Raw genomic sequence first — 21,883 nt, 5'->3', positions numbered from 1 at the left:
TCCTCTCTTCATCCCTGCTGTTGCCATTGCTTTCCTTCTCTTCTCTATGCAAAGGTTTGCCTAGTGCATCGCCTAGTGCTTGCACTCACCGGGTCGAGAGCTTTCCAAAGTGCTCGATGATTAGGAACGTTCGATCGTTACGTTCGTGTCGTTGAAAGCAGAAGCCAACAATGTGAGGTGCTCTCGATAATAACGAAGCCGTAAAATTTGTCTGGGCTTTGTTGCGACGAGGTACAAGCTGATGAGCCGGTGACCGTAAGAAAAATCGAATCTGAGATTTTTAATCAGTTCGCGTTGAAAAAAAATTGACACGACCTCCTCTAGCTTTCAGGCATAGAACGTTAGACGCGCGAACAAGAAGAAATGTTGTTCACGTTGCAACAAGTGAGCGGAATCGAAGTGGAATTTGCATGCGCGTGTCGCGGAATACGTATGTTGTTCGAAATGTTTCCTGGCCGAGCACAGATTTCATTATCCACGGCATCTCGCAATCTGTCCTCCGTGACGACTCCATTCTTTCGAAGAGGAGAGGGAGACGCGAAGAACAAGGGTGTGAAAGAACCCTTCGGGATGCTCGAGCACTTTAGACCCCCTAAAATGCGCTTGCCACTCGAAGGAACTAGGGCTCAGCATTTCTGCCACTATCGCGTTATTTTCACGAGAACTGAAGAACCCTTCAGCGTTAAGGATGAAAGGATGTGTGCGTCAGCTTACCGTGAATTTACTGCGCCGTGATTTTGCCTTCGTCTCGTCTGTACAACGTAGCGTTATTTGACAATTGTTTTTTCACCTATAAACAGAATTTCCTAATTGCGAAACGAAGAGATCTTGGAGGAAAGTTCCTCGAAATGGTCAAATTGAGAAGAACGAGAAGAATAGAACGAATTAATGCGCTTCAAGTTTAAACGCGATGGCAACCTCATCCGTCCGTCCATCTTTGCGAGTGAAGAAGATAATGTTTCCCGGCTGAATTAATCATCAGATGGATTAAATTGCACAACCTATTGTATCACGGAGTTGCTATGAATAGGACTTGAGCTGCTGGGAAGCGATCAAATATCGTAGAGGAAAATTTGAACGAAACGGAAATACGGATGCGTTAGAAGTCCAGATAAATCGCAACAAAGGGCGCGCGAAAGTTAGTGAAGTAGTTGGAAAAGTAGGGGGTCGATGGTAGGCATAAATTCTGTTTCTGCCAGTTTTTCTGTCATCGAGCGACGTCCGACACGAAAGGGGCGGCGATAAACTTCACGAACAGGTCGCACGCAGGAATCGCACCTCGTATATCTCAGATAGGCGCATTATCCCGAAATTATTAACGCCCTGCTATTCTCTGCAGAACACTGCCCGACTGGAGAGTCGTGACATTTCGTTTCAATATCGATCGGACTGTGGCTAATTATCTTTAGCCCTAACGTCATCGACAGCTTTCGTCAACGGCGGAAACTTTACGCAATCGAGGATTTTATTTATCCGTTTCGACATTGAATTCCAAAGTCTTCCACAGTCACTGTTTCGCTAGTTTGCGTATCTATTATACTTTTAAGGGAAGAAACGAAACTCTGTATTTCGTGGCAACCATGAAGGGAACAGTTTTGTTAGCTCGTTCGAACAGGTATGCAGTCTCTTTGCGCGTCGTGAATGCAACTGTCGCGAAACTCGTAAAGTTCACCGGCAGTTCCACCCATTATCGTTGACACCAACGACGATCGTAAAGAGAATACGGCATTGCATAAACAAATGCCACCGTCTTGAACCAACGAATTACCATCGTTAAACAAGTTGAAAGCGATCGACATTGTTTTTCAATTTACAGCGGCCTGACCTCTTTTGTCTTCTTGCAGAGTAGCAGCCAAAACCAGCCGGAAATCAACAAACGACGCGCAACGAGACGCGTTTTACGACGACCAATATTATTCATTCATAGTCGTGAAATCTAATGTATACGAGGTAACTCAACGGTAGGTAATTTCAATTACGCCAAGCGATGAGCTTTTTTTCCCTCCCGAACGAACAGCAGACGGGGTGGATTCGTGAAAGGAAGTAAACGTGTGTGCGAATATGTGTTTACGCGTGCACCATCGCGCTACTTTTAATAACATCATTTACCAGGACTCTCACCACACTCGATGGCCGTCGTTCTTCCTTTTTTTATTTATTTTCCAATTTGTTCGGCTCTGGAATTTAGATGAAAGTAAATCGTAGCCCTTGTGCCCGGCAGCTCGATAAATTATTACGTTAATTATAAAATATCCACCGTTCGCAGTAACCTAGTCGCTCGGCTCCGACGTTAAACGCTTTTTAAAAGGCTCTTTAAAGACGTTTCATACCATTTAACGGCAATTGCGATGAAAAATGTCGCCAGTCGGTTATCTGTACATTCAGATCGAGACGAAGATTTCGGTTGCGCTTTTTTTTTTTTTTTTTCTACCAACCTCTTTCGACTGGCACTTGTACCAAGTGCGTGTTCCGACGTCACTCGTTAGCAACGAGCAGCCGTAATACAGCCTCGTGCCGCGTCCCGTTCGAATAATCGAGTTAAGTGACTGTATAGAAAATAATTTGATTATTTCCGGCACGCGTCAGTATTCGTTAACGAGGATACAATCGTAATTTGTGTCCCAACAATTATCGTACGTCTTTGCGTGAACGCGTAAACGATAGGTAGCGAGTTACCGTGAGAATGTGTTCGTTTAAATTGCTCAAGTTAGCAACATTGTTTAGGACATTCTAAATACGTGTACGTTGCGTAGTTTAGTTGAACGGCACCGCGGTAATTAGAAGCCAAGCGATACCACCGAAATTTCGTTAAATTGTCATCGGAAAACGAATAGCTGTTACCGAGATGAAAAATAAAAGCTGAATCATGTAGGGGAAGGAGCGAATGCCTGTCGGAAGAAAACTTGGCAATATGTAATTTACGAAAGCTTAAATGGACTCTACGAAAGTAGCTAGCAAAGACACCTGGGTAACCGCGTAAACACTGGAAACTTCGTTTCACTTTTCAGAGGGACAATCGAGCTGCATAATTTCCAGCGGGTAAGTGTACAAAGTGATCGCGAGTCGAATAGAAAGTGGTAAACTTTTCCGAGTATCCTAAATGTTTAACCGAGTCTCCATTGGAAAAAAAGAAAAAACGAAAAAACAAAAAGAAAGAAAACTTGACTTTTAATCCGCTAGGAAGAGCTACGAAGCCTCTTCAGAATGTCCTCGAGTAGTGAGCAATTACGGTTGACGCTTTAATTAAAAATCCACTCGAACGAAATTAACATATCCTAGTTTTAGTAAGTTCGAGTCGGGTGGTGTTATGGTCTCGGAGCGGGGTAGTAACGGAGGGTAGTAACGGAGAGATTCGAGAACCGAAATTCCGACGAAACCCCCGAGTCAGAGCCCGAGAATCGTAACTCACGATTCCACGGGGATCCTCGGGTATCGATCTTGATGTAGATCTTTCCGCGGCACCCCTGAGGATCCGATGCGAAAGCAAAAATACGGATACAGCCACGAAGGATCTTTGCTCCTTACGCCGGTGAAATTTTTTCTATTCTATTTTTATTTTCTATTTTTCGTGGTAGGATTACCGATTAAGAGTTACCCCACTTGATTGTCCCACTATTGAGAAAGATCTTTGAGCTGACGGAAATTAATCTCGCGCAAGGAGGATAGGAACTTTGGTCAATTACGAGGGTCGAGCCTGAGCAACCCCATAACGGATGATCGAACGGTGAATGTCACGATCGGATCCGCCTGCAAATTGTTTCCTCCCGATTGAATCTCTTTCCTCGACACCGTAGGCGAGCTGCTGGCGAATTTTTGTTTCAATTGCGAAAATTTACTCTCGTTCGGATTGCTCTCGACGCAACGACGAGCATAATATACGAAGGGGAACATAAAACACGGGGATGAAGGAAACGCGCGAGAGGAGCTTAGATGCGCGTAGATGAACAAAATTCTACGCGAGGAACCTACCACCACCGTCGGTGCATTGTCTTCGTCTCGAATCTCCATTGTTTTATTCGAGGCTTGAAGCCGCCCTCCTCCGTTCTGATGCAAGACTGCATTCAGACGTCCGTCGCGTCGTGTTTGCATCTACATCTTTGTCCCGGGGAAGGGAGTGTCGGCAACAATTATTCGTTAAACATCGAAAGCGGTAGGAGGAGACAAGGTAGACGAGTGGCAACCGGTGGTTCTAACGACAGCTCGAGTTACCGAAGGGTTCGCCGCCTTACCATCGTCGACCTTTCACCCCGTCATCGGGCGGGAGGACCGGAATGAGCTCGGCTTTAAACGATAAAGTGGCAAACTAATCGCTGGTACGCGACCGTGCTACGATACGTGCGGAAAGGAGATAATGGACCGATGCCACAGGATGCACGGGGCTAACCGCAACCTACCCTGTACCCTGTACAACCCCGCAGACAAACTCGCCTATCACCGATATCAACCAATAAAATCGACCTTCCAACTTTACAAATCCTCCTTTCATTTTCAGAGACCACTCCTATTTCTTTCCTTCTTCCTTCCCTCCTTTTAACGTTACGACGCTACGAGCTATCCTTCTTCCTTCTATACTTGAAAAACTCGCGGCTCGAAAAATACCTCCGTTAAAAGCTGGGGGTAAAAGTAAACTTTTCTCGTGGCGAAACGCGCGTTCCATTTACGGGCAGCAGTTAAAAGCGTCCACCGGCTTTTCCCTTGATCCTTTTTTAGCAAATTACCAGCGCGACAATATTTACGTGGAAAAGTAATAACCGCGACTAACCCGACTCGTTGTTCCGCCTTTTAATAAATTTATCAACCGTCCGAACTTTTTCGACGGACACGGCAAGAGTCGTAGCTTGCGGTTTGCTCAACGTTTCCCGCTTCCGGAGCCAATATTTCAGATCGAATCGAATCCTCTCGAAACTTTCAATGAAATACCGCTCGTTAATGGGGTGGGGAGAAAAAAGGAAAAGAGAAAAAAAAATCCGTCGTAGGACACTTTGTTAACGCACGTATTCGTTCCAGCAGAATAATTGCACGACGTCCACGTTTATATTATACGTTCCCTCGTCGATCGATAGCAATTATTACGCTCGTTATCGATCAGATGGAGTTAAAGCGAAAAGTCGAATCGTTTCGTTACGATAAGTTACAGAGTGAAACGTACACGGAGAAAAGATTCGTTTCTGTGTTAGTGAAAACACGCTCGAACAATTTTATTTGGTTTAAGTACGGTTGATGTATTCGAGTTGGACGTAAGTCGGGAAACATTTTCGCTAATTAGTCGACGCACCCGTCGTTTCCGCAATCCGTTCAACTTTAAATAACCCTCGTTACTTAACTTTCGAACAACATATCGAAGCTCACTTTTACCTTGTTTCGTTCGTAAAAATAGTTGTATAGCCTGCTAATTAGACGTTTCGACCGAGTGCATAATGCTCGTACAAGTTACAGGTGAAATGGAGGAACAGACACGCGCGCACTTCTGAATGGTTTCTGGTAAAAACACCCGACGGACGATCGTATTTCAGCAACGAATTACCGATTCGTTGGTCGCGATTTTCCCGAGCACCCGTCGTAGGCTTTTAGGCGCTTTAAGCGCGGATCTGGCTCGCTTTTGCAAAAACAAGTATTCCTATATCTCAAAACTTTGGCAATAGTCCTCCTCTCCCGTGTCGGTTGAATCGCCCACTGCCTACCGAAATCCGAGGCTGGTCCTGCCTATTCGTTCGTACGTATATGAACGCCGGGAACGCATACTCCAGCGAGCGAACGGTGTGTTGTTTGAGAACTTTCCAACGAAACTGCTATAATTCAGAAGCCCACGGCGTGCAGTTCAAGCACCACTTTTTCCCATCATTTACATTTACCATACATTAAATCCTGAAAGATCTGAAAGATCTGTCTGATCATCGAACTCGCCAAATATCGATGCTCTTTCAATTAAAACTGCACGCAGTTACTAAACGACAGTGTTCCTTCGGTAAGAATAGCCGTTCAGCTGAAGTATGAAATAACCCGGTTCGAGGGACGATAATATTGACTCCTTTACGCTAACAAACTCGTCTAAACGCGAGAGCTGGTGAATCGAATGCCGCAGCCGCCGTTCGCCGTTCCCGTTTCGCACTTCTGAACAGCTTCGAACGCAATTCCGCTGATTATGAAATAAATAAAATAGAATTTCAAGAATACTGCCGTGAGGGCAGACGAATTTTTCGACGAATCCACAGAATTCCCGGGCTGTTCCAATGTTACCTCGCGAAAGGATAGAAGGTATTGGCTGGCAGGAAATAAATCAGTATGACGAACCGAGAGCCGAGGGAAAGAGAAGACAAGGGGAAGGCAGCCCCATAATTTGACATTAGTCGTGTTCCGTCAGTAACTCCGGCTTAATTACATTCCACGATGCTCACCGCTCATTGTATCCTCGGACGGAGTTATGTTTCCCAGGACAAAGACGAAGACACCTTGAAAGTTGAAAGGAATTTCCTGGCAACGCGACTGACTGCAAAATGCATCGAAGTTTCGAAAATCCATTCAGCGAGAATTAGCTCAGGTTTCAGGTACGCGTGGTATAGTAAGGAGAAGCGGCAGAGGTAGAAAAATCCCGCGGAAAGATAGATTGGACAACGATCTAATTTTATCCGAGACCCGAGAGGGAGGGCACGGTCTCTCCCACATAGTGAAAAGGGAAAACGAGCTTTTGCGGGGTGACCTGTGCACGCCGGGATGAAAAAAGCTGCTCATCGAAGCTTGCGACGACGGGAGACCGACGACGAAGCGATCGACGTCATCCGAGGCACGTCGGTCTCCTCGAAGCTTTGATCGCTCGGCCGGATGCTGTTCCTCGTCAAACAGAGACAAAGACACCGGTCAAGCCGCGCTTCTAACGGAGAAGCGACACGTTCTATCCATTATACGGTTGGATTTTCCTCGCACGAGCTTCGGCGAAAATACAATATAATTATACGAACCATCCGTTAACCGGTAACTTGTTTATTAAGCGCCAAATCGTATCGTCCCGGACCTCTGCCTGTTTTCAATCTGGACCACGACCAAGTCTATTTTAATTAAACAGAGAATTAACCGAGCATACGGCCGATCGAATTAGAATGCAAGTTAAAGTTTACTAGTTCAAAGCTCTCCCGTAATATCTTATCCAGGACGATCCTATACGCGCGAACGAAACCCCCGGCTCGAAGACGGTCTCCTCCGATCTTCCGATCACCGAAACTAAATTGCTTCTTACCTTTCTAGAAAACCTACACAAAACGGCCGAGAGGGAACGGTTTGGACGGTGGTTTCCCGTGACTTTGCAACTTTTTTGCCCGGCTAAACGATTAAGAGACCCAAGATAGGGGACAATCGACAAGATAGAACGTTCCCTTAATCTTATCTCGCCGAAATGGAAGAAGCTTTCGCTCGAAACTCTCCTAATTACTCGATCGGATATTAGCTCTCGAACGTGTCCTAATATTCCACTTCGCGTCGAACACGTGTGGGCATGGACATCGATAACAACCACCCGTTTCTACGTACTTACGTTTACTCGATATCGGTAGCCACTGTAACACAGGCCGTCGCGTGTCAAATAAACAGCGAACATTTGATATCGCGAACCATAACGTAACGAGAGGAGTTCGAATGATCGTCATCGAGCTAACCGCACGATTATTTAAGCCGAAGCTTCTCGGGCACGACCGCCACTGGCATAGTTTAAGAACTTGGAAACGCGTAATTATCCTACGTGTAATTTCGTTCGGTGTTGAATAAAAGTAAAGCTGGAAAAGGAGAATAAGATGGCCCTAATTAGACTGCCGCTCGTCCCATCGCAACGCGACAGATGGTTTCGCAGGGGGCTTCGAAGGGGTGAAAAGGTCCAGAGACGACGTCACCCGTTTAACCCACGCCCGTTGCGCGGAACGCAACGAAATCAGCAGCAATTACACCATCACGACCATTTCAAGTTTAGGAGAGGTTTGGATTTCAATCGAGAACGTGGACGGTTAAACGTATTACAGATTGACGAGTCCATCCTCGAGGTGTTCGAATCTCGAAGACACTCGGACGGGAAAAAGGACAAAAGGAAAAGAGGTGGCAACGCGAAGAGACCAATAGGGCCGAGACAAAGCCCGTGGATACGGAACGACCACGAGGGGGGCTCGATGGCTTTTTAGAATTTTTTAATAAGCGACATCGGCACGCTTGCGATTCCCCGCAAAAGCGGAAATGTAAATTCAGCGCTTTCGCCAGCCAGGAAAGGGAGAACTGACTGGCCTCTTGTAATGCCGACATTAAAATTGCAAACCGTGCAACCAGCACTGCAAAGCCTTCGTCTTCGCAACTCTCTCTCTCTCTCTCTCTCTCTCTCTCTCTCTCTCTCTCTCTCTCTCTCTCTCTCTCTCTCTCCGTTCCGTGGTCGACTATGATTGTCCGTGGAGATCTTCAAGTACCAACGTGGAAACAGTGTTCGAGCAGCAGCAAATGAAAGCCGCCGCCGTTAGTCATGGAAACGCGTCTGCGGATGCGTCATATTAAAGTCTGGCATTGTTCGTCTTCAATGCAGACGACGATGGAAAAGCGAGTTAGAAGAAAAAAGACAAAGGGTGGATACTCGAGTTTCGAGAGAGATAGAGTTAGGGAGGCATGCACGAACACGGGCAAGGGGGAAGATCAGGGATTAATTGAGATTTGAAATTTCGAATTACCTATAGTCGTGGCATATTTTCTCATACGCCAGAAACTAATTTGCGCATATTTCAGTTCTTTTTTAAATTCGAGTAACAATTAAATATAAATTGATTATTCAGAGAAATCGCAAGGTAGAATAATTGAGTAGCACTTGCTCGCGAACATATATTATTCGCGACGAGTAAATGTTCGATATCATTAAATTCGATCGGTCGAAGGGAAAACATGACATAAAAAGCATTTTAAACTGTTTGCAAAAGCGGACGCGAAGTTAACAAAATATAAACACACGTACTTGCGACTAATGGCCGACATAAACAAAACAACCGGCAACGCGACAAACACGCGATTCAACAGGCGATCTTTACCAAAATTGTGTCGCGTTACACGTACAAAGTACAACGATGCCAAGATTAATTGTTACAAACAATACAAAAACTTCGATAATTACACATTCGAGCTCGAAACAAGTATACACGACACATCGATATCGCGAATGAACAGCTATAGTTTGCTGTGCGTGCCAAACGTGAACATTGTGAAAGCAACCGCATTTCAATACCAATTAATCGTGTACTTACCTTCGCACATCCGTTGACAAGCTGCCCAACCAGGCCGACACGTGTTCTGGCTGATTTTTTCTAACACTAACAACCACCAAAAAGTAAGAGCAGAATGAAACACGCGAAACAAACCAGCCGGCCGGCCGCGCACCGACTACGAAAACTCGTTCGCATTCGCGCACGATCGCGCCCAGCCAACGTGATGTTACGTGGCGACCTCTGCCGGAGAAACACCGTATCGTGTGTCTGCGTCTTCAAAAATCAAATCTGCTCAACAAATTTGCACTGCATGGTGCCACGCATTCTCTTAATATATTCCGCATCATTTTTACCTAACAAAACAGCCCCCCCCCCCCCCCCACGAAGATCATTTCATCAGCTAGCAAAAAAGATCTCATAGCTACTTCGAAGGTAAGTCGTCGAGCATAAACAAAGGAACAATAATTTAATTTTCAACGAAAAGTTTTTTATTATAAGAATTTAGTTTGTTCATCTTAGTTAGTGCAAAGATAATATATCTGTAATAACGTGATATATAAAAAGCATAAAATTAGGGGATGTTGGCAAGGTAATCCTTAACGTTCGAAGGTTCCAATCTTCTAAAGCCATTTGCATCGCAAATACCAACTTCGATATTATCAGCGGTCATTTGACCCTCGAATCCTTCTTTCAGGGTTAAAATGGCAGTGTGGACAGCATCGTCTAACTCCAAATCCTCGCTATACCTTTTCTCGAGGAACACTTTTCCATTTACAAAATTTTTACCCATAGCGGTGGCCTTCCATGCAAAGTATGCACCAGAAGGGTCGCACTGATATAGACACGGTTTACCGTTATCCCAGCCACAAATTAACAGAGAAACTCCGAAAGGTCTGACTCCTCTACAATTTTAATATCATAACTCATTAATGATGGAGAACGTTTGCTAAGTTAAAAAAATTATTTAAATCACATAAATATACCCAGACTGTGTATACTCCTGCATAAGCATGGCAACTCGTTGTACTAGCTGCGCGGTAGGTATAGTTTCTTGATAAATGAGCTGATATTGTTGTGCCATTTTACGTGCTTGCTTTACTAATAGTCTATAATCGGGACCCATCCCGCTATATATCATACCAATATGCTTTGTAATCATTTCTACTTTCTTCACGCTATGTTCGTCATATAATATAGATTTGTGCTTGTTTTCTGTGGCAAGAACAACTCCATTGGATGCCTTGATGCCAACGCTAGCCGCTCCGGCAGCGACGGCAGCTAAAGCATACTCTATTTGTACTAACTTTCCAGATGGGCTGCGTAACAGAAAAATTGATTTATGCATTTTCAATTACATTATATTTCATTAGAACTTGACGCGTCACTGAATAACCTATTAAAACTGATTCATTCTCGATCAAACGGACAACATTAAATAGTTTATTTTTATAATTTGTTTTGAATAAATAAATTTGTGTGAGAGGAATTTATTCTTTCATCGATGTACATTCAATGATAAATGTTTTAAACTGAGCATATAATTCTCTAATAGGTTATGTCGATACAAATTTTTAATTATGTACCAAACTGTAGAATGGAAAGAATGATACGTTAACACTGTAATAATATGTTAAAAGCTACAATGGAAAATAACACTTACCTGAAAGTTGTTAACGAAAAATTATATCGTTCTGAAGCCATGACAATTACTTTGCAACAATACAGGTTACTAAATATTGTGAAGCATTCGGCGCATGGTTTCACAACGTGTACAAACGAAACGAACAATAATGTTTCTAGACTAGGAACATTTTTTGCTTACGTAAAAGGCTATGCGATTATACTTTTTAACTTACAAGTCTGTACGTATGCCTTTGTACTATATAAATACTAATTAAAAGTAGCTAAATTTTACAAATTTGTCCAAGTTTTTTTTTCATTGCTGCGAGACATGAATTAAATATGCGCACGGTATGCAGGTACACGAAGTTCAAAATTGATGTCTGTACTGCAAAAGTAGCATGGGATTCAACTTCATATGGAAGGAGAATGTCACTTTTATGAATATTTTTATCATTGAATATTTCGGACAAGCACTCATCCACAAATAAGATCTATCGTATCAATAAACATCATTGCAAATCATTAATGTATCGTACAAAGTTCTGCGCTTCGTTTCCGAGAAAATATGTTCAATATAAACGTACATTTCGTTTATTGAATTAATTTCAGAACCGATATAATTAGTAAAAAGTATCTGTTAAACGAGCGAAGATGGCCAACGAAGATGAGGAAGATCCTAAAAATCAATTAGAGAAATTATATGCATGGATCTCCAGGATACCTCTTTCAAAGCCAACAAAAAATTTAACTAGAGACTTTTCGGATGCTGGTAATAATTTCAGGAAACTATTATTCCGCACCGATATTTTTTAGTTAGATATTTATAGTTCAGCTTGTTATGATTTAAATAATTACGTAAAACGTTCCTTGTTAATTAGTAATGATGGCGGAAATCCTTAAAGTATATTATCCCCGTTATGTTGATCTTCACAATTACATACCAGTTAACAATTTGTATATGAAAAGAGAAAACTGGAATACACTAAATCGGAAAGTATTGACTAAAATTGATTTAAAGTTGACTAAAGATATTATCGATCAGTTGATAAATTTCCATCCTGGTACCGCTGAAAATATACTGCTAAAATTAAGAAAGAGGATTCTAAAAGATTCTGAGTCCCGGAACTCTCAAGATAGGTCATGTAATCACGAAAACGATGATTCCATCGAACAGAGTAATAAAAATATTTTACATAAATTGACAAATACGAACATTAATATTTAGTAGGAATTTAATCGAAGTATATCCATAGCTCGTAACACTTTGTTTAGGCAAAATGAATATATTTAATATGAAATGTACATCAGAGAATAGTTTGAGGACTGCTAGTTGTACAAAATCAATGGTCGAATGCGCCAAAAATAAATTTTACTTTATGTGGAAATGGCTGGTACATTTGCTTTGCTTCTGGTGTTATTTTCCAAATATAATGTTTCGGTTGCAGAATCCATTTCGGAAGACACGTAAGTCGCCAATAATTATGCGTGTTACAATGCTTGTTGTAAAAATTAAATTGGACTGTTTGTTTCTCGTATCTCTAATAGTGACAGAAACTGGCAGGGAAAACTCGAAAAACAGTGAAACTTTAGAAACCTTTAGCGAAGAAGATGCTGTTCCTCGTCACATTTGCGCGCAATTGAAACAAGAACTCCGTGAGATTGACGATATTATCTCCACTTTAAATCATAAAGTTGCCTACCTTGAGAGCGCGATGAAGCTGAAAGATTTGCGAATATCCAACTTAACATCGCAGATCTTGCAAAATGCCGTAGAATCCGAGCAGCCTGGAAAAATTCAGATGAACAATATAAACTTCAATCACAAATTGTTCGAGAAAAAAATAGCAGTGGAGGAGTAGTGTGTCCAGGATATTAAATAAATACCATTGACGTAGAATCAAACGGAACATATTTCCCGCTCTTTAATCGTTCGAAATGACAATATTAAACTAAGAAAAATTTTACAGTGTTAGTAAAACGATGTTCGGAAATGGAAGAGCTTTTGTACTTTCTCCGAAAGTACGTAAATTTAGTCACTAAATAGAACATTAAGCTAAAACTGATTGCACTGGACGATATCTTAACTCCAATTAGTTCGAATGGTTTATGAACCAAGATTTAATCTTGGTTATTTTCCTATAAAAATTAAAGAGGGAACGATACAGTGTAGTTTCGTATGCGATGTCGTATACTATTTGACTACGCCTAGCAAACAAAAAAGTGAATACATAATATTCAAGAGGGGCGAAGGGAATTAAGGAATGTAATCAATTATTTTTTAGAATGAGGATATGGGGAACTTGACATTAAAATTTGTAAAAGCAACTTTCTCGCCACTATTCTCTATGTTCTACATCGAGAGTGGGGAGATGCTTGGCGTAGGGTCATGTAATGCGATGTAGTATAGAAGCAGCACTCCTCCGAGAAAGGCGTACTAGCATCTCAACGTTTGAGAATCTCTGAATGAGAATTTCGGAACAACTTGATGTGAGTATAATTGACCGTTCATTAAATTATTTTCGATGCCGGAATTTTTCTGCCGGTTTCTCATATTCATTGCTTGACACTTTTTGCTTGACGCTGCTCCTTTCGAAATTCGACTACCTAACGTTCTCGTTGGAATGTATTTATACGTGAACACTCGATGCTATCCGAATGATCACAGGCAACATTGGACAAAAATTTCTGCATCTGTTAATAGCACGTAAATTGAATGTTGATAAATTTTATTGCTCTTCCCCTTTCCTACACTAAATTTCGTGAACTTGTTTGCTAAAAATATTGATCATAAAATAATATCAAATATTATACCTAATATTTAATATTTATTGAATATCGTAGAACAAATTTAAAACGTTTAAAAACGTGTGAAGTGATTAGTGCTGGTTTTACAATACTCGTTACTGTGACGTGTATCGGCGTACAATAATTGCTTGTCACTATAATGCATTTATGTGATTATACGTAATTATTTGAAAATCCATAAACAACATTACTACACGTTGTAATAGTAGCACGTGTAGCATTTCTCTTCTAAAGGGAAGGTATATCTTATTAAAATAATAAATTTAGAAACGTTGAACACATCGTTCAGATTCTGATCCATAGAGTCCGGTTTATACGACGAGCTACTCTGTCAAGCGGAATGATCAGTGTCCAATATCCCCGACTATCCGTATTCACGGTCATCGACCTTCTACCTGCATTCGTTCGAACGGGAGACTTCAATGCCGAGTGACGTAAAAGACAGTTTCGAAATTCTTAAGAGGATCGGGCTAACGCATTAGTTGCATATATTTTAGAAACAATTCACTAGAATAATCGTAGAATATATGAGAAACTATATCCGTTTAGATCATGTTGCTGAAGATCGTGTCGTGCACGACACTCTGTTACGTGGCTGCAGCCGCGTTACTCATCGCACTTCTGTTCCTGTTAGCGCTGTACATTTATGCCCAGTACACGCTGGGAATCTGCAAAAGTAAGAACAGAATGGAGGGGAAGACTGTGATTATAACTGGATGTACTTCCGGTATCGGTAAAGAAACCGCGAGAGACATCGCAAAGAGGGGTGCAAGACTGATTATGGCCTGCAGAAACATGGAAACTGCGAACAAATTGAAAGGTTTACATTATACTTCATTGTTACACGTATAATATGTAATAAAAGCAGAATTATCGCCATTTTAGCTTCTTTCCCTTCTACTAGTAACATCTATTAGTTACCTAATGGAAGGGATAACGAAATTAACGGTCTATTAAATTAATAAGCGAGAGGTTATAGTTCATTACGGAAATAAATATAACAGTATCGTTCGCGAATGTATGTCAGCCGTAGTTAAGCAATACGTTTCTCTTTGCATTACAGACGATCGTCCAACAAAAAAATATTCTTAGGTCACATCGAGTGCTAATAAATTATTCAATTAACTATTTATTTCTTTAAGTAGCTCTTTAAGTAAAGTTCTAGGAAATGTGCCGCCGCATCTGCTTCTATTACTGGTTTTTCTTTAATAACGTCATTACTTGCATTGCATTGAAAAAGCTTATTTTTATAGACGAATTAGTTAAGGAGTCCGGGAACAGCAACATTGTAGTTCGTAAACTTGATTTGTCATCACTTTCCTCGGTGAGGGAATTTGCGCAGCAAATAAATCGTGACGAAAGCAGATTGGACGTGTTAATTCACAACGCCGGTACCGCAGAAGTGTTCAGGAAAAAAATCACCGAGGATGGCCTGGAAATGACAATGGCAACAAATCATTATGGCCCGTTTTTGCTTACGCATCTTTTGATCGGTAAAGAAATCGTTTCTTCGTAAATGTTTTTCCTTTGCGCGTAATTTTAAAACGTGACTCGTAGAATTATTATAATTTTATAGGTTTATTGAAACGATCTGAGCCAAGCCGAGTGGTCGTTGTTGCATCGGAACTGTATCGTTTGGCGAGATTAAATCTAAACGATGTTAATCCAACGACAACTTTGCCCGGATATTTGTACTATGTGTCCAAATACGCAAATATTGTCTTCACGTTAGAATTAGCACGACGCCTCGAAGGCTCTCTCGTGACCGCCAATTGCCTCCATCCTGGATTGATGAGCACAGGAATTTGGAAGAATGTTCCACCCCCATTTTCTTGGGTATTAAATCTTTTGCTAAGGACTTTGTGCAAAACGCCTGAACAAGGTGCTCAAACAACTATACATCTTGCCGTCGCAGACGAAGTTGATAAAATTTCTGGCAAATACTTTATGGATTGCCTTGTAAGAGCTATGAATAGAAATTCTCCACGATATAACTGGTATCTATTTTTCTAATGAAATCTATCTATCTAATGAATTTAATTTTAGGAATGCGAACTTTCTCACGGTGTGAAGGATCCCGCGAAAGGTAAAAAGTTTTGGGAACTTAGCGAAGCCATGGTGAAGCTGCAACCGTCGGATCCAAAGATTTAAAGGTTTAATACATATTTTATATATATTTCCTCTATTTGTTTTACCGGATATTTAATTTTAAGTTTTTCTCACGTTAAACAGAGTTCCCTAATACTTTCTTTTTTTTTTTTCTTACTAAGTTATGTCAGATTTACTCTTTTGTTATAAAATTGCGTTGCATGATGTTAGTAACAGGTAAAAATAAATGTTTTTTACGTGTTCCTTGTTTTTCATATGTTTTTATTGCATTCCAAAGCGCTAAATAGAAACGTCTACTCTACGTTTGTTTTGATTGTATTCGAAGGGGGAATACTTTGTCGAATAACGATCATAATATCACATATTTAGTGTTTCACCATTTTTGAAGCCGATGGTTCAGGAAACAGTCTTTCCCATACTTGCATTCTCTCAGGAAAGAAATCAGTACTCATAGTTGGATGAAGATTGATGTCCAAATAATTGTTCTCTGCAGATATCAACCTGTTCCATTGTACATTTTTAAATTTATCATTGTTCCTAGGTATCGGTTCCCCAATTTCTACAAAATTCGACCACATGTCCGTATAAAGTTCAACCATTGGAATTTCAGGTGCGTCACTTTCAAAATACGGGAAGAATTGTTTCATAAAGAAAAGGTATTGCAGATCGTCGTGATGCGTTACACCTGAACAAATAATAAAGTTCCAAGTAAATATACAGAACAAACGATTGCGTGTTTTCAGGTAAACGAACAGTGACTCATTTTACCGTATGGTGTCGTGTCGTTCCACATTCTAAAGCTGTAACGTCCTACGAACGTAAATTTATAAAAGTATACGGGCAGTTGGGAGGTTGAAGCAAACAGTTTGGCTGCTCGATACATAGGGAACAGAATTATGGAATCAGCGTATATCTATAAAAATGTTTAACAGATTTTTTAGTGGTCTGTTTTAAAATGAAGTTCGATTGAAAACGTAGAAATAAATATATACTTTAGCAAGTTGCTTGCTAGTAGCCGAATTAATTGGCTGATCCTTGAAATAGTATTTCCGTAATTCTTTACTAATGAAATTCGAACGTGGCGTATCACGTTCGTACATAAATATGATCGGAGCCAGCTTGTTCCAATTATTGTCTAGCTCACGATACAGAGAACCATTACCTTTTTGTGCGTCCTGTTCATAAACTGCACGGCATAGTAAAATAACACACAAAATAGAATATAAATTAGATAGTCGGAAATAATAATATCTTTGGTTAAACACATACATATAACTATTCCACCAAATTCTTCTTGTGTAACTCCGAGAATTAAAGGGACTTGTTGAAACTTTTTCTGCTTGATCAAATCGTACGGTTGTGCGGTCAAGAATCTATCGCCCTCGCGTGTTTCAGGTTCCACAGCGGGTTTCCAGAGTAGAATAGGATTCCCATGCCAATCCTAAATACCCAAAAAAAATAATTTTCCAGTCGTACAGCATGCAGACTTTTAGGTGCCAAGTGTTTATGATTATTTTAAAACGTACGAATAACGAGCTTAACGTGTTCGTAAAGTTTTCCACCGGTTTCGTGTACATGCAAAGCAACATAGAACCAGTCGTGTCCGTAGGACAATCTAATAATTCAGCTTGCTTCTTGGCAAGATCTTTTTGTCCATTCTGGGATATACTGCCATAAACATCTGCCCCGATAGCTGACGAACTCATCGAGATAGCTCTGTGAAACAAATTTTTCGACATCGGAGATACCATATGTAGCATTATACTGAAACTTCCGGCACTATAACCGCATAGAGTGACGGAATTTGGATTGCCACCGAAAGCAGCGATATTCCTTTGTATCCAACGAAGGGCCACTACTTGGTCCTTTAGACCCATATTACCAGGCGCTAAATTATCGCCGGTATTCAAGAAACCTGGAATAATGTGTATTTATAATTTTCTCTCTTTCATTTAAGTATACACGAACGTTACCTAACGTTCCAAGACGGTAATTAATTGTAACCAAAACGATATCATGATCCATTATATATTGCGGGCCAAAATAAAAACTTTGCCCTGAAAAACCGTAAAAACCGCCTGGGTGTATGAACACCATAACTGGTCTCGTCACATTTTCATTTTCACTGGGCAGCTAAAATTCAAAATTAAAACTCCATATGCTACACAAGAGATTCTAAAACTATATTGATCTGTGCGTACGCTTACTTTGGTAGTGTATACGTTTAAACGCAAACAGTCTTCCGACATTAGTTTCCCGTCAGGATGGGGGCAACTGGGTCCTTCTTCGGTAGCATCGAATTCGTTTTTCCAATCCTCTGCCGGGATTGGTGGCTGTAATTTACATCTCTCCAAATTTTCTGCACGCGATGATGAGGTACGAAATGATAATAAAGGGAGAAAGAATAATTTCATGGCACGTGAAATTTATATAATAGTTTCGGTTATTTGTAGTTTCATTGGATATTGCAACGTGGAAATGAAATAATTTTAGCAAATTGTAGCAGATAATATCATTATCTCGCGAGTGTTGGTATCCTACTTATCATTAAGCAGGAAAACCTTGTTAAAATATATGTATGTTCTTTGGTGTGTAGCAAGTGAGTCATAGTCTCACAATCACCGTGGTTTGTTTTATATAAAGTTCTGTTGACATTTAAAGGACGATCTGATGTTTTGATGTGATAAATACAGGTATACGAGATGACACAAGTTAAGAATGATATAAAAACAAAGTAGGAGTTTATCCTATCTTGAAAATCCTTACTTGAAAACGTTGATGTCCGGTAGGTGGTTCGCCGTATCTTATGCCACGAAACGAGTAGATTTTTTTTCCAAGTCTGGAAACCAAAATTGAACCACGGATTTTTCCAATCGGAGCAGTCACCAGAGGTTTTTCGGTAGCCGGCTTTTGCGCGGCAACGAAGCAAATAGCACAGAGGAAAAGTATCGGAATGCTTTTCATACTGAAACACGAAAAGTTTCTCCTTTTCTAAGGTGAATTAATATTGATAAAATAGCTAAGAACAAATTGATCCAGTTAACCGGCATAGACCGTGCTCTTACAAGCACTGACGCACTCAAGGGCAAAACCGGACGATTTATATCAGAGCTAAGCGGAAAACAAGTGGGGAAAACCAATTACCTTCCAAGGAACGCTGTAATGCTTTATGCATTCTTGCGCAATGGAAGATTCACCCCCAGTTTCTCACTCGGGCTAATTCATATTAGGAACTTATCCTAACTAAACGCGTATACCAATCTGTCTGCCAATTCTACAATACATGTACACACTACTTTATATTAGTACAATATGTTGGTAAATCGTCGTTGATACAGTCTATACTTTTGTGTATACATTAAATGTTGTTTGAAACTGTTTCCCGCTTATTTGAAAGTTATCAATGTGATTAAGCAAAAGTTTAACGAGGTTACAAGTGCTATAAAATATCGTAGATACGATAACAAATACGCATTCCGCCATGTTTGTAGAAATAAGACGTTGGAAAGGGAAATGAAGAATATAAAAGAAGAATACAAGAAGAATCTTTATTAAACCGAATAAATATAGCGGTTTTTAGTTGGATTTTAATTGGATACAGTTTGCGACAGAGAAGATAGAGGAAATAGTTTCTTCCATTCTTGCATTCGATCAGGATAGAATCCGTTCCTCATCGAAGGAGTTAGATTTATCTCTAAATAATTATTTTCTTCTGGTATAAACCTGATCCAGTTTATATGCTGGAATGTACCACTCTTCGAGACAGGTTCACCGGTCTGTGCAAAATTTGTCCACATAGATGTGTACAATTCGACCATCGGAATTTCAGGTGCAGTGTTGTCAAAGTATGGGAAGAAATTCTTCATGAAGAATAAATATTGCAAATCATCCTGATGTACAACACCTGAAATTATTAATTTTTGAAGTTAGTAAAGATCGACGATGCAGTCAATTGAAGAGAAATAAAAATTTTAGCGAAATTACCGTATGGTGTACTGGCGTTCCACATCGTAAAGCTGTAACGGCCTTGATACGTAAATTTATAAAGATACACCGGTGCTTTAGAATTCTCAGCTATCAGTTTCACCCCGCGATACGACGGAAATATAATTACACTGTCAGCATAAATCTGTAAATTGTTATTTAATGTAACGGGCAGTGAATTTGTTAAACGGAGAAGCTGTTCTGAGGAATCGTACATGAGCAAGACCGGTGTCGGTGGCTGGACTGATTGGTTGGTTATTGAAATAAAATTTTCGTAATTCTTTGCTGATGTATTCCGATCGTGGTGTGCGACGTTCGTACATGAAGCTAATCGGTGCGAGTCGATACCAATTGTCGTTCATATCGCTATACATATTATCGCCATTCCTAGTTTCATTCTCAAATCCTAGAAGAAGCGATTGCAGAAGCACGTGGCGAACGTCTTTCATAATTTTCATCAAAATTGACGATAAAAAGAAATTAATTTACCAACAACTACACCACCAAACTCGTCTTTTGTTACTCCGAATATGGCTGGAACTTGATGAAACTTTCCCTGCTTGATAAGATCGATAGGCTGAGCTGGTAGAAATCGTTCTACTCCGGGAACTTCTGGTTCTACGACCGGTTTCCAGATCACGATTGGATCTCCGTGCCACTCCTGAAATATAAACGAATGTGAAAGAAGATATGCCGGTTGATTTACACATAATCGCCTATATATCGTTAATTATCGTTAATTATCGCCTTTATGGACTAACAAAAAAGTCGGCCATAGTATTTTTAAAGCTGTCGACAGGTTTCAACCTGAGACACGTCAACATCGCATGACTGTTATCGATGGTGCAGTTCAAAAGTCTGGCCTGTTTCTTCGCAAGGAAGTTTTGCTCGGTGGGAAAAGGTTCAGCGGTTAACAGCGAGCCGCTCATCACGATCGCTCTGTGGAACAAGTTTTTCGACATTGGCGACAACATATGCAGCATAGTACTGAGTCCACCAACGCTATAACCGGTAATAGTGACAGAATCTGGATCTCCACCGAAACTACCGATGTTCCTCTGGACCCATCGAAGTGCTATAACCTGATCTTTGAAACCTAGATTCCCTGGTGCCGACGCGTCGCCCGTGCTTAGAAAACCTATCGGAATACAGGTATAATTAAACATACAGATGAGAAGAGTAATTAGCTGGAGTAAAGTTCATAAATTACCTAAAGAACCGAGCCGATAATTGACAGTAACCAAAACGATATCCTTATCCAGTAAGTATTCAGGTCCAAAGTTGAAGCTTTGAGCGGAAAAAGAATAGAAACCACCCGGATGGAAGAATACCAGTACTGACTTCTTTACATTCTCACCTTTTCTAGGTAGCTGCGAATACAGTAAATGTACAACGTATCGTTTGATCAATTTCGACAAGCTAGACTCGTGTATCGTAATAAAAACGATGCATACCTTTTTGGTGTACACATTTAAACGTAAACAGTCTTCGGACATTGGTTGTGCGTTTTGTAAATTTGGACACGATGGACCTTCTTTGGAGGCATCAAAAACATCGTCGTTCCAATCTGCTGCCGGTGTTGCAATCTATATTACGAGAAGAGAATATTCCAAGCGTTATTCCCACCGTTGTCCGATAAATACTCAAACAAAGGAAAATACGAGAAATCTTCTTTGTTTCCACAGCTGAAGGCTGACGATAAGTTTGCGAGATGTCTACGAGCTGTTAATCTTTCCAGGATTAATAAAGTTACGGTCGTAAGAAGAACGAAACGTTTACCTTAAAACGTCGTTCCCCTGTAGGTGGCTCGGCATATCTTATTCCACGGAAGGAATAAATCTTCTCTCCGAGTCTTGAACGCAGAATAGAACCACGGATTTTTCCAATTGGCGGGGTCGCTTCCGGATGTGCGGTACAGTAGTAAACGCAACCGATGCCAACGATATAAAACAAGGTAGTACACGGTAATTTCATTTTACCAGTCGACAGTTATACCGAGCAGTTGGGGAGTTGAAGAATGATAGCTAACGAAGATAATAAACTACTTATATACACTTGATTGCCAGTCGGGAAGACAAGAAAGCATGGCCTCTTACGGTTCTTATCTTTGCAATTATTTTCTTTCCACGTTAATAGTATGCTACACT

General features: G+C 40.7%; 5 protein-coding genes across 7 annotated transcripts in view; 2 read left to right on the top strand and 3 right to left on the bottom strand.

The window, feature by feature from the left end:
- Positions 1-9,385, bottom strand: part of Msi (RNA-binding protein musashi) — a 50,235-nt gene extending 40,850 nt beyond the window's left edge. For 2 of the 3 annotated variants that reach the window (XM_076905417.1, XM_076905414.1), the window contains exon 1: positions 9,255-9,385. The gene's annotated coding sequence lies outside the window, so the exon portion shown is untranslated. The remainder of the gene's footprint in view (positions 1-9,254) is intronic. The other variant, XM_076905426.1, reaches the window with a different exon arrangement.
- A 295-nt stretch (positions 9,386-9,680) lies between these two features.
- Positions 9,681-10,995, bottom strand: Prosalpha2 (proteasome alpha2 subunit). The gene is made up of 3 exons (XM_076905679.1): positions 10,876-10,995; positions 10,199-10,531; positions 9,681-10,117 (listed from the first exon to the last, which is right to left on the bottom strand). Exons 1-3 carry the CDS (start codon positions 10,914-10,916, stop codon positions 9,787-9,789), a joined length of 705 nt encoding a protein of 234 aa, XP_076761794.1. The 5' UTR covers positions 10,917-10,995; the 3' UTR covers positions 9,681-9,786.
- A 434-nt stretch (positions 10,996-11,429) lies between these two features.
- Positions 11,430-13,253, top strand: LOC143429875 (sperm flagellar protein 1). The gene is made up of 4 exons (XM_076905705.1): positions 11,430-11,607; positions 11,717-12,013; positions 12,111-12,302; positions 13,121-13,253. The coding sequence occupies exons 1-4, from the start codon at positions 11,490-11,492 to the stop codon at positions 13,123-13,125; spliced, it is 612 nt and encodes a 203-aa protein (XP_076761820.1). The 5' UTR covers positions 11,430-11,489; the 3' UTR covers positions 13,126-13,253.
- Positions 13,169-15,825, top strand: LOC143429874 (retinol dehydrogenase 14). The gene is made up of 5 exons (XM_076905704.1): positions 13,169-13,325; positions 14,193-14,463; positions 14,897-15,136; positions 15,220-15,602; positions 15,690-15,825. The coding sequence occupies exons 1-5, from the start codon at positions 13,302-13,304 to the stop codon at positions 15,792-15,794; spliced, it is 1,023 nt and encodes a 340-aa protein (XP_076761819.1). The 5' UTR covers positions 13,169-13,301; the 3' UTR covers positions 15,795-15,825.
- A 270-nt stretch (positions 15,826-16,095) lies between these two features.
- On the bottom strand, positions 16,096-21,745 carry LOC143429652 (uncharacterized). Its single transcript, XM_076905328.1, has 16 exons — positions 21,516-21,745; positions 21,191-21,322; positions 20,947-21,106; positions 20,498-20,874; positions 20,226-20,397; positions 19,952-20,142; positions 19,737-19,881; positions 19,352-19,656; positions 18,519-18,743; positions 17,960-18,085; positions 17,726-17,885; positions 17,279-17,667; positions 17,022-17,193; positions 16,745-16,938; positions 16,521-16,665; positions 16,096-16,437 (listed from the first exon to the last, which is right to left on the bottom strand). The coding sequence occupies exons 1-16, from the start codon at positions 21,708-21,710 to the stop codon at positions 16,118-16,120; spliced, it is 3,408 nt and encodes a 1,135-aa protein (XP_076761443.1). The 5' UTR covers positions 21,711-21,745; the 3' UTR covers positions 16,096-16,117.
- Between the last annotated feature and the right edge of the window lie 138 nt (positions 21,746-21,883).

This window comes from Xylocopa sonorina, chromosome 12 (assembly GCF_050948175.1).
Source record: "Xylocopa sonorina isolate GNS202 chromosome 12, iyXylSono1_principal, whole genome shotgun sequence".
In the NCBI taxonomy this organism is placed as follows: Eukaryota; Metazoa; Arthropoda; class Insecta; order Hymenoptera; family Apidae; genus Xylocopa; species Xylocopa sonorina.
Note: the sequence above shows the minus strand (reverse complement) of the source record. Positions and strands in the feature narration are given on the sequence as shown.

What these genes read in the sequence shown, in the direction of transcription:
- Prosalpha2 (XM_076905679.1), bottom strand. Translation starts at nt 10,916, where the DNA reads ATGGCTTCAGAACGATATAATTTTTCGTTAACAACTTTCAG. An exon ending in TTTTCGTTAACAACTTTCAG is followed by an intron (nt 10,532 to 10,875) that starts GTAAGTGTTATT and finishes TCTGTTACGCAG; the next exon opens with CCCATCTGGAAAGTTAGTAC. An exon ending in CAGGAGTATACACAGTCTGG is followed by an intron (nt 10,118 to 10,198) that starts GTATATTTATGT and finishes TTAAAATTGTAG; the next exon opens with AGGAGTCAGACCTTTCGGAG.
- LOC143429875 (XM_076905705.1), top strand. Translation starts at nt 11,490, where the DNA reads ATGGCCAACGAAGATGAGGAAGATCCTAAAAATCAATTAGAGAAATTA. An exon ending in TAGAGACTTTTCGGATGCTG is followed by an intron (nt 11,608 to 11,716) that starts GTAATAATTTCA and finishes CTTGTTAATTAG; the next exon opens with TAATGATGGCGGAAATCCTT. An exon ending in CGATGATTCCATCGAACAGA is followed by an intron (nt 12,014 to 12,110) that starts GTAATAAAAATA and finishes CACTTTGTTTAG; the next exon opens with GCAAAATGAATATATTTAAT.
- LOC143429874 (XM_076905704.1), top strand. Translation starts at nt 13,302, where the DNA reads ATGAGAATTTCGGAACAACTTGAT. An exon ending in GAATTTCGGAACAACTTGAT is followed by an intron (nt 13,326 to 14,192) that starts GTGAGTATAATT and finishes ATATCCGTTTAG; the next exon opens with ATCATGTTGCTGAAGATCGT. An exon ending in AATACTTTATGGATTGCCTT is followed by an intron (nt 15,603 to 15,689) that starts GTAAGAGCTATG and finishes ATTTAATTTTAG; the next exon opens with GAATGCGAACTTTCTCACGG.
- LOC143429652 (XM_076905328.1), bottom strand. Translation starts at nt 21,710, where the DNA reads ATGAAATTACCGTGTACTACCTTGTTTTATATCGTTGGCATCGGTTGC. An exon ending in TAAATGTGTACACCAAAAAG is followed by an intron (nt 21,107 to 21,190) that starts GTATGCATCGTT and finishes CTGTATTCGCAG; the next exon opens with CTACCTAGAAAAGGTGAGAA. An exon ending in TAAACGTATACACTACCAAA is followed by an intron (nt 17,886 to 17,959) that starts GTAAGCGTACGC and finishes TTTGAATTTTAG; the next exon opens with CTGCCCAGTGAAAATGAAAA.